This window comes from Oryzias latipes, chromosome 11, assembly GCF_053564925.1.
Source record: "Oryzias latipes strain Hd-rR chromosome 11, Olatipes_Hd-rR_3.1".
Lineage (NCBI taxonomy): Eukaryota > Metazoa > Chordata > Actinopteri > Beloniformes > Adrianichthyidae > Oryzias > Oryzias latipes.
Window position 1 is genome coordinate 29,103,627 of NC_136247.1, and position 11,117 is coordinate 29,114,743.

Sequence of the window (11,117 nt, forward strand, 5' to 3'; positions counted from 1 at the left end):
CGCCCGACGGCTCCTCCAGGAGGAGACCACAGCGCCCGACGGCTCCTCCAGGAGGAGACCACAGCGCCCGACGGCTCCTCCAGGAGGAGACCACAGCGCCCGACGGCTCCTCCAGGAGGAGACCACAGCGCCCGACGGCTCCTCCAGGAGGAGACCACAGCGCCCGACGGCTCCTCCAGGAGGAGACCACAGCGCCCGACGGCTCCTCCAGGAGGAGACCACAGCGCCCGACGGCTCCTCCAGGAGGAGACCACAGCGCCCGACGGCTCCTCCAGGAGGAGACCACAGCGCCCGACGGCTCCTCCAGGAAGACGGAGTCATGAGAAAAGCTGCAGGAGCCAAAAGTCTGACTGACCAGAGGATTCAGACTGTAGGTGTTGCTGCTTTACACACACACACCTACACACACCTACACACCCACATCCACCTTCATACATCCAGGACTCAGGTTCATGTGTCTAAAGCTTCAGGCGTTTTCACACTGAGCTGTTTGGTGTGAATAATAATAATAATAATAATTGATACTTTATTTATCCCACAATGGGGAAATTCTTCTCCGCATCTGAAGGTCCTCCAAACCAGCAGGACAAACAAATTCCTTTTCCTTCTCATTTGAAATGACGCCGTCTGCAAACACGCAGCTTTAGAAAGAACACGACCTTTCAGTGTAAAAGCACTGCAAGCTGAAGCAAACGTATGACCAGGATTTTCTCTTGAGAAATCGCTTAAAGATTTGACATTTTGGGGACTTTAACACCACAGCAAGCACAGAAACCTGTTCACAGTTAAATGATTGTAGCATCAGTGAAGGAGGTTTTTTCATTTTCTCTATCAACACTTTTACCTCGTCTGCTGTCAGACCTTCTCCCAAATCAGGGAACCCTGCTGGGATTTTCCATTTCTGCTTAATCAGGCTGAATGTGACGTTTGGTTTTACATTCATTCACTGGTTGAAGCTCAATCTGCATTTATGAGCCTAACCTGGTTTGTTCTGGAACGGGGGGGTGGGGGGGGGTGTCCCCCCAACGGTAAACATAATTTGGGTGTTTTTCCCTGAGCAGAATTTGAGAAACTAAAACCACGACGGTTTCTCACACCGACATTAACAGGATTTAAAAAGCACATCTTGGTTTGATTTTATTGATCAAGATTTTGTTTGATCCGTTTTATCTCTACAAATTAAAGATTTATTAAAAAGATTTTTTCACATAAAAGACAGAATGCTGTTTGAGTTTGTAAAAAGCTTTGTGCCATATTTTCACAAACTTTATTCTTAAAACCTCTAAAGTTTCTTATTAGAGACACTTTAGTGATATTTGAAGCCCAAACTTGATCCATGTTTGATGAACAGCTGATCATTTTATGATGCATATCTGACTCTTCGATGTTGCATTCTTCACTTTGGAAAGGAAAAGTTTAGTTTGCTGCAGACATTGTTCATCCATGTTAAAACATGATTTGTTTTTTTTATTAAAAAGTTTAACTATAATCTCCAAACCTAAACAAAACCATAAAGTGGAGTTAAAACCTAGAAAACAGTGTCAAGTCCCAGTCCGATCATCTTCTGATCGGTTTCCGAAGAGGTCTGATGACGATGACGATGTTTTTAGACATATTCCAAATATCTGTGTTGTTTTCTAGGACATAGTTTCTGCAGAGCGGCAGCTATCCAGCCGTCCAGTTTAGATCCAGATTCCAGCTCAGACGAGGAAAGCAAAGACGTTCATGGATCTGTTTGTCTGCAGAGATTTCAACAAGGAAATACTCAGAAACGATGTCCTCCATGACCAGAAAACAGAACGTGGTAAGAACTCCAGAGGCATCGTCTTCATGGGACTAAAGCCCAGCGGTGCTGCTTTACCCATCAGCCCCGGTGGCCCCTCAGTAAGCATGTCAGGGTTTGTGTTCCTGGGCAGCTCCTGGGTTTATTTGGAAATGGTTGGCTTTCCATGGATCTCCTAGTTGTGTGGGTGAAGGTTTAAAGCCTGCCCACATGGTGGGAGGTTTGCTCTCGGATGCTCTTCAGGTCAATCATCAGTGTCCCGCCTGCACAGCAGTTTGTATCTAAAGTGGGTCTGAAGCCGTCAGTGTTTCCAGTTTGAGTGTAAATTAACTTTCATGTTCTGTTTGAGCCAAACTGGAGGAGCAGGAGTACTAAAATTAGCAGGAGTACTTTGGCTCCTCCTTGAAATAATCAGCCCTGAGCACCAGACGGATCGTTCGTCCTGATTAGTCGCTATGGTTCCCCATCACACTCACATGCGTTAGGATTTCAAGCTGAGAGGAGTGAAAGATGGAAAATTGCTGGCATATTGTCCATCTATCATGCAACAAGGTCCTTCAGTCACAACAGCAAATAAGAAGATTTGGGGACACTGTTGGTTCAGTCCATAAACACCGAGCTCCGGTTTGACACCATGTTTGTACTGAAGGAGCCTCAGGAGCCCATAAGTCACCCGCTGCGCCATTATCCACAGTGATAAATCTGCTGTTCCAGGGCAGTTCATAACATCTGAGTTGAGAGGTCATTTAACCATTTCCATTGATTACTGTCATTCTGAGAGTGTGTTACTGTCAAGGGGCCTGGATGGAGAGGCTACTTTGGACCCGACATGCTGATCAATAGGCTTCAGGTCCAGACAGCATCTCCCCCATGGAGGCCGTGTGGAAGTCCTCCTCAGATGGATCAATGAGCCATGCATGCACACAGGTATGCCATTTGCTCCCAACAGGTGCCGTTTAATCAGCCTCATTTGTACCGCAGAGTCTGTGAATCACCTCTGATTGGATGGCTTTGTTCTACAGACCGAAGGCTCCACGGCGTTCTGCCTGTACTCGAATTATAGGACTGTTAAAAACCCCTGAAGGATCCGCCACGCTGGAAAATCAAGACAAAGTGCTTATTGGATGTGAGAATTGATTTATGGCCCACTTTCCACATGAACGTCAGTATTTAAGGCGGGCTTTGAAAAGGCTGCAGGGAGGAGTCCTGACGTCAGATTGGATGGAACCTGCAGGAAGCAGGAGGTGCTGGACCGCCGTGGCGTTCCTTTAAAGGGCAGCATTTCCAGGACAGGAGGCCTGACCCCTGCTGCTCTTATTGACAGACGTTAGCGATTTTTCTGTTGTAAGACTCGCTTCACCGGCGTCTGCAAGCCCAACCAGATGGAGCCCTCGCTGCCAATGTTGTTCCACTTTCCAATAGTCCGATTCATAGCGGAGGTCTTGTACAAACTGAGCGCAGCCTGCGAGGGTCAATCAATGCCACCGGCTGCTGTTGTTCACCCCACCCAACATCTCCACGCCTCTGGAGCTGCTCCTCAGCCTGGATCGATGCCTGACCGGCCGACTCCATTAGACGACCTTTTTAAAGAGCCGCGGTGATGGGGGGAGGTTGACTTAGTGCTTTACCTCCTGAAGGAAGGTTAAGCTGCACTTAAGTGGATGAAGTCACTGAAAAAGTCCGTCACTGAACCAGCACTTCCTTTGGTTTTCAAACTAAAAAGGTTAAAAAAAACACAGATGAAAATGGAAGAAAATGAAAGACTAAAAAAAAAAAAAAAAAAAAAGATTTTACCTCTAAAAGTCAACAAATGAGTTAAGTGATGGTTTAACCCCACCCTCACCTAACAGTAGCTGGGATAGGCTCCAGCAACTCTAAATTTAGAAAGGATTAAGCCGTTTTGGATAGATGGATGGAGGAATGGTGGTTTGTGGGATGGATGGATGAATGGATGGATGGAGGGATGGTTGTAGGACGGATGGACGGACGGTTGCTGGACGGATGGATGGATGGAGGTTTGTGGGATGGATGGATGGATGGATGGACGGAGAGAGGTATGGATGGATAGATGGATGGATGGATGGTTGTGGGACGGATTGACGGACGGTTGCTGGACGGATGGATGGATGGAGGTTTGTGGGATGGATGGATGGATGGACGGACGGTTGCTGGACGGATGGATGGATGGTTGTGGGACGGATGGATGGATGTGGGACGGATGGACGGAGAGAGGTATGGATGGATGGATGGATGGATGGATGGTTGTGGGACGGATTGACGGACGGTTGCTGGACGGATGGATGTGGGACGGATGGACGGACGGTTGCTGGACGGATGGATGGATGGATGGAGGTTTGTGGGATGGATGGATGGATGGTTGCTGGACGGATGGACAGCATAGAAAGTTCTCTTGAATTGATTGAATTTTTCTAAATGTATTTTCTTTGATGCGTAAATGTTGTTTCTAAAACCAGAATAGGAGATGTAAAAATGTAAAATCTGAAAAAAGTAAAGATTTATGATCAATCAATAAATTCTATTCAGGTCAGTTTATGTGTAAAGCTCCAGTTTTATTAATTATGACCGTCATAACCCACTTCAAATAATCCCAGTTAAACCAGATCACTGCAATAGTTGGCTAATGAAGTATTTAGGTGACCAACTGGGTTTTTGATGGGAAAGACGAGGACGCCTCCAGCAGAACCGGACCCGGTCAGAACCAACATCTGCTGTGAGCGAATGAGGTCTGACAGAAAACTGGAACCAGCAGATGAACAAACAAACTGGAACATCAGCCATGAAGCAGAGGAAGATGGGAGTCGCAGCAGGAAGCAGACTTCAGGTTTTAGTACCAGCACAAACCCAGAACCCGTCCAACATGGAGGTCCAGCTCAACACCCATTAACACAGGTGGACAGGTTACAACACCTCAGACAGAACTCAAGATCCACAGAAAAACCTGCAGCTAACGGTCCCGGTTCTGTCCCGGTTCCAGTGGTCTGTGATATATACATTTTTTTTTAAGGGAATCCTTCATTTTTTCCTAATTTACACACAAACGGACGGTGAAGGAAATGTTTTTCTGGGAGTGCATCACTTCTGTAGACTTTGTGAATTTTCCTGCAGCATTAGAATAGAAAAACGCTTCAGCTTTCATCTGACGGCGGCAATTCTTTGTGTTTAAGCTCCGCCCCTTTGTCTTTCAGCCAATTTGAGCTGGCTTTAATTACCAGGCTCTCCTTCACTCATGCAGCACACAAAGACTGGCAGAGGTACAACAAAAGCAGAGTTTCAGCCTTTTGGCCGTTGCTCCTCTTAACAGTATTTTTATTCAGCGTTTGAAAACACAGAAATCCAGTTTTTGCTTTAAATTGGAGCAGATTTTTGTTTTTAAGCTCATGTGTTTGCTGCTGGGGAAATGGATCGGTTCTGTTAGGTCCTCTAAATGTTTGGACCTCTAAACATTTGGAGAGGATTTCATTTCTCAGTCTGAAGAAAATGCACTTTTTATTTATTAGTTGCAAATATTTCCTTTTTTCGTAAAGAACTGACCAAAGAGCACTTGTCGTATTCGTGCTAATGACTAATAAAGTTTCTAAAAATCTGGACGGCAAAGCGAATTAAAGTATTTGGGAGAAGAAAAGCGAGTTTCTGCTCAGTGACGTCGTGTTTAGAGGCAGACGAAAGAATCAATAATTAAAGAACTCGTTCTGAGAGATCCTCGTCTACAGTTCACCTTCATTGGATTTTTTTTTTAACTTGTCCTGTCCAACAACTGGGCAGACAGACGAGAGCTGAGGGCCTCTTGTGTTGGACATATTTTGCTTTAACAAGAGGGGTTATTAATCTTCAGACAAACCAAAGGTATGTCTGAATAAACCCCTTTTGTAATTGAGGCCAAACTTTATTAATCTCAAACATGTTTGAAAATCTTTGGTGTTGGACCGGACGGAAAAGGAAAGAGGGGAAGAAGAGGGAGGGACGTTAGAGAGAGGGGGGGGGGGGGGGGTAGGAGGTTGATAATAGGAGGGGAAGGTGGGTAAGACCATGAAGCAGCATACAGCAACAAGTTTACTGGTTGTTAATCATTATGGTAAGGTTCAAATGTAGTACAAAAAGGGCGGAGCCTATCCACACACTCAAATGTTATCAACACACCTGCTAGCTGCAATAATGTCCACATGTCAACATGCACACAAAACAGATAGTGTTCACACGCATACTTATGCCTTAAAACCAACTAGTGTGAAATATTTTATTCATTCTATCACGCAAACTATTAGTGCAAAGGTGAGCTAACACCTGTGCTCAGGTGAGTGTTTATGTTCTTCTAAAATGGATGGAGGAATGTGTAAAGAAGGAGGGAGAGTGCCCAGCCATCCCCATACCAAGACCCCCACCGCAGCAGCAGCGGCAGCCGGAATCCCCCCAACGCCACACGGGAACCGGCAGGGAACAACCACCGCCCGGGCGACCAAGCCCGCCACCCAGGCCAGGGCCAGCAGGACCGCCGCAAGGCCCCCAGAGCCAGAGAGCAGGGAGGCACGGAGGGAAAGAGAGCGCCGCCCCAGCCCAGCCAGGAGAGCAGCCCCCCCGCCGCGCCGGAAGAGCCCAACGCAGGGCCCCACCGGAGAAGGACGCCCACAGCCCCAGACGAGCACCCCACCACCACCCAGGAGTTCCGGGCATCCCCCCGCCCCAACCCCAGGTACGATGTAAAAAAGGGGTTCAGATGTAATGTGAACCCCCCCACCGCGCGGAGAACCTTCATTTGACCTCAAATTTTCACCGTTTTTGTGAACAACATCACCCTTTGACTTTAAAGTGTGGACTGTAAACGTGACGGCGCCCATCAGGGAGATGTTTGTCTCAGATCCGGGACAAACCCTCTCTGCTCCTCAGACCTGCTTATTGCTGTTCCACACGAGCCACGAATAAAAAACTCATTCTGAAAATTTGTAATGAGGCGAGAACAAAACAATGGGGTTTGTGCGTTTTTGACCAAAATGTGATGGAAAAGAGACCAAACGTGGATCTGAGGAACGGTTCCGCCTCTGGCGGGATTCACCAACCCGGACGAGACCAACGGGAATTTAGGACTTAGAGGAGGAGGGACTATTGGACTACAATTAAGAGTGCGAGTTATTTTTCTAGAGGATTCCAGTTACATTGGAAAGAATCTAATCATCTTTAAGAAATCTGCAGCCGGAAAGGTTTTCAGGAAAAGGTCATCAGCCTGATGAATCATGAGCGCCTTTCAGATTCCCCACAGGAGGCAGTTTTCTGCTCATCCCCACACTTTCCCCCCCCCACCTTAAAGTGTCAAGCATCTCCCCGCCACACATCTGCATCTCCAGGATGAGACTGGAACTGCTGACCAATCACAGCGCAGCGATTACCTCGCCAACATTTTGCAGAAATGGCCAGAACATCACCCAGTGATTCACAAATCATTATTGCCCCAAAATGCCTTGCAGAGTGCACTTACTACCCATGGTGCCTTGCTGTGTCTGCCTGCATGCATCTGGAGCACAACTCCCCCCCCCCCCCCCCCCCATTGTGGCTAAAACGACATGCAGGTGTTATCTGGTAAGAACTTTAAGGGGGGAAAAGCCACAAAGAAAATGATCATCCAGTTGGGCAAAATAAGGAGAAAAATTAAACATCTAAAAAGAAAAAAAAAAAGTGTCCTGAAGTCCACTAAAATGACCTTAGCTGCTCTGCCTGTCCTCCACTGCCCCCTACAGTTACAGAGGTAGAACTGCAGGTCACTTCTTTCAAAATAAAATATTTCAGTTAAATTTCAAAGCAGATTTGCTGGCTGGTCCCTAAACAATGGAAAGAAAAATCATAGTTTCCCATGAAAACTATTAGAAGCAGCAAAGTTCAGAGTTTGTAAAAGATTAAGATTTTTTATTTAAAGAAAGATTTCTGGAAAAAGGTTTCAAAACAACACGAAGGATTTAGAAAATCCTTAAAATACGACGTTTGGCATAACTGGATAAAAAGTTGAAGCTAAATGTTAAGGATGGAACATAAAAAGATACAAATATGTGGTTTGGGACAGAATCAAAATAAAATAAAACACCAAAAGGGGTTTAAAAACGAAAAAAGGTTGAAAGCAGTTACTTCACCAAAACACATTAAATTTATTTTTTTTGTTCTGAAAACTTGAGGTTTAAAAATGGAACAGATGAGATTAGAAAAGTAGGTTCCTGTTTTTTCAAAAAAAAAAAAAGAAAACCTTTGTTTTTTTTTCCAAACATGTTTGATTATTCTGAATAGCTGTTTGAGGGAGACTTTATACAGACTATTAAGGCCAGTACACACTGGGACTGGTGCTTGAAATATTCATGTTTTCTTTGTATGATTCTGAAAAGCGCGTAAATATTTGCTCTCTTCTTCTGAGTGAAAAGCGACTTCAAGAAGCGTGAAGTTGCGCAGCGCCACCTTGTGTACAGGAGTATTTCTGTTTTACATTAAGCGCCATCTAATGTCAGGGAAGGAAATTGCATGTTCGCTCGGCTCATCGTCAGCGAAAATCGCCTGGGTGCGAACATAAAACGTGGCGAAAAACGCTGGCGAATAACGCCTGGCGAATATTCGTCCCGGTGTGTACGGGCCTTCACACCGGTGAAAATGAAACCAAGCACGGCTGGTGCACTCTGTTCCACAGAGACCGTTCAGACACGGTGTGGCCACGTCCAATCCAGATTCAAAACAAATCTGCACCAATCCAAATCAGATTTAAAACTTGACATTTATTTAAAGAAAGAGCAACATTTCATAAATACCAAGCTGGTAGTCAGCAACTGAAAAGATTCATGACAGGAAGCCCAAACCAAGTTGTTTTCACGGAATCCAGATCCAAACTAGTTTTGAATTTGTCGCAGATTTTTTTTTTTGGGGGGGGGGGGGGGGGGGGGGGACATGAAAATATTTTTTTAAGGTACAACTGACATTGTAATTTAAATCAAGCAGCAACATGTCGCTTCAAACCACAAATGTACAAAATCAAAACTACATTTAGGGCCCTGCGAGTCTGCCGGATGCTCCCAGAACAAAAAGGAAAGTTTCACCGGAGTGACAAGGCAATGAATTCTACAGACTGAACATCCCAGCAGGTCCAGCGAGATACACAGGCAGGGCTAGAAAGAAGGGCCCAAAGTGTCAGGCAGTTGTGTGTTGCTGTTTACATGCAAACGTCTCGTCTAAAGAAGCGGCGCTTTGTTTTGTTTTTTTCCCCTTCTTCTCATCTGGACACACAGGCTTTCACATCCTCTGTTCGTAAAGGTAATAGTTCATCTCCTGGTCCAGCTCCATCAAAGCAAGTTACTGACCACAACAGCCTGGTGATCTGACGGCAGCTGTGGCGACTTTGAGCGTAGAGCTGGAGGCCTGATCTCTGCAGGACCCAGAAAATATCCTTTATGACTTCTGGTTCGGCAGAGGGCGTCTGAACAGCAGGATGTGTGGCTCTGGAGGGGGGAAACGTGAGGAAGAGGAGGTCACCCTGTGCTCAGTCGACCCGTTTTCACCACAGACTTAGCAAAAACCGGAAAAGGGTTCATCCGTTTCAGTGTCTCTGGATTAACTAATGTACAGGCCTGCATCTGCTGGGGAGGTTAGAGCTTCGTCGGATGATTAAAAAGACTCATTTTAAAGGATGTCATAAGAAAAGCATTTTTTGTAACAATATAAAAAGGTTCAGTTATCAAAATGTAAAACATTACACATCTATTGATCAGTTATCATGGAACCAAACTAAAGAAAATTGAGCATCAAGACGGAAACGTATTCAGACATCCGATTTATTGATCCAGTTTCCTTTTTGACAACATTTCAGGAACTTTTCATCCCAAAAAATCAAAGAAGCGTTTAGAGAGAAAAAAAGCCATATTTTATATAATATATAGGTTATAACTAACTTAATACCTGGTTGGTGGATCATGTAATGCACCCATCCTTGACTCTGCTGGACGCCCAGATTCCTCCACTCCGTCTCTGACATCAAATGGGTCTTGGGAACCCGCTTTGCGATCTCTTTGGGCAGCATGACATGTCTTTGGAAGAGGATTAAATAAAGTTTGTTTAAACAAGTGGATCATGGATTTTGACCATCCTCTTCTGCAAACTTTGTATGTTGTTGCAAACTAGCAAGTTATTTAGAAGTTGAATAAAAGTCACACAGAAAGGAAAAGGGAGACGCCGGTTGTTTTAGCCAAGAATTAGTGATTCATAACGTCACTAAATAAATGACCTGTCAGTGTCACCAGAAGCGTCCGCGTCAGTCAGCCAGACCTCACCTGTACTCGTATTTGTCGTCGTCATATTTATCAGAGTAGTATATTTGTTTGTGAGACATCGTGGAAGCCCGTAGAAACACACAACTGTGGAGAAAGTGACAAACATGCGGTTGGAATAAAAACAGCTAACGAGTTAGCTAAAGTTAGCAAGCTAGCTAACGCTCTCCGCCAAGACTCCCAAAAAGTTGGAACACGATTGCAACTACGACACAGAATGTGATTACTCATTTACCTTTATAAAGCGGAGTATATTAAGCAGTGTAAGACAGTATAGCGGTATTCCAGCGTTTCCACAACAGCGAACTACTTCCTTTTCCTTGTTTCCCTCTCGAATGCGTGAGAAACCGCCGTCTGATCATTCAAATAGGCCAGCCTTCATCCCATTGGCCAATCCGGCGGAAGCTGATCTGGTGGCCGGATATGACATCACTTTTTATGGATATGACGTTGTGTGTACGACTTTCTAATTGGTCAATGTCTGGAAACATTAATAATAATAATAATAATAAATAAATAAATAATAATAGTTTCTTAAAAATACAGAATTTTCTACTAATAAAATTACAAATATTTACTAAATAACTAATAAAAATGTCATAGTTCCTTCTTTCATTAAAACAAATAATTTACAATCCACAGTTAAAATAGCTAAAATAAGAACAAAAATGAATGAATATATCTAAAAACTTTTCATAAACACCATTTCTTTATCAGAATCACATTCAAAAACCTTTAAAAAAGCAATGGTCCACAGAATAATTGCAAATCATTTGGATTATTTTATTTTTAACGCTTAGCTTAGAGTGTGTACCTTTCTTCTGACATGGTTCAAACACATCTCCATACGTGGTCCATGAGTTTAAAATATCAAAGGTTTAACCAGCTTTGTGGCGATGCGATACAGTCCAATTTTATCATAAACTTTTTTACTAAAATGGAAACAATCCACGTCTGTTATTGCACTATAAATGAAATGCGTCTTAACAGAGAAACTCCTTGATTTTATTTTTAAGTAACAAAAAAAGAGT

At 44.3% G+C, this 11,117-nt stretch overlaps 1 protein-coding gene and 1 long non-coding RNA gene across 2 annotated transcripts; one reads left to right on the forward strand and one right to left on the reverse strand.

The window, feature by feature from the left end:
* The first annotated feature begins 218 nt into the window (after positions 1–218).
* LOC110015844 (uncharacterized) lies at positions 219–5,766 on the forward strand. Its single transcript, XR_002291104.3, has 3 exons — positions 219–1,804; positions 2,580–2,710; positions 2,806–5,766. It is a non-coding gene; the product is annotated as an uncharacterized LOC110015844 (long non-coding RNA).
* A 2,758-nt stretch (positions 5,767–8,524) lies between these two features.
* cks1b (CDC28 protein kinase regulatory subunit 1B) lies at positions 8,525–10,496 on the reverse strand. Its single transcript, XM_023959722.2, has 4 exons — positions 10,322–10,496; positions 10,090–10,173; positions 9,719–9,846; positions 8,525–9,261 (listed from the first exon to the last, which is right to left on the reverse strand). The coding sequence occupies exons 2-4, from the start codon at positions 10,146–10,148 to the stop codon at positions 9,212–9,214; spliced, it is 237 nt and encodes a 78-aa protein (XP_023815490.1). The 5' UTR covers positions 10,149–10,173; positions 10,322–10,496; the 3' UTR covers positions 8,525–9,211.
* Positions 10,497–11,117: the final 621 nt, after the last annotated feature.

Bases quoted from the DNA above. Each gene is read 5' to 3' on its own strand.
- cks1b (XM_023959722.2), bottom strand. From the start codon at position 10,148: ATGTCTCACAAACAAATATACTACTCTGATAAATATGACGACGACAAA. The intron at 9,847-10,089 runs GTGAGGTCTGGC...CCTCTTCCAAAG, and splicing joins GACGACAAATACGAGTACAG to ACATGTCATGCTGCCCAAAG. The intron at 9,262-9,718 runs GTATTAAGTTAG...TCCCCCCTCCAG, and splicing joins TTACATGATCCACCAACCAG to AGCCACACATCCTGCTGTTC.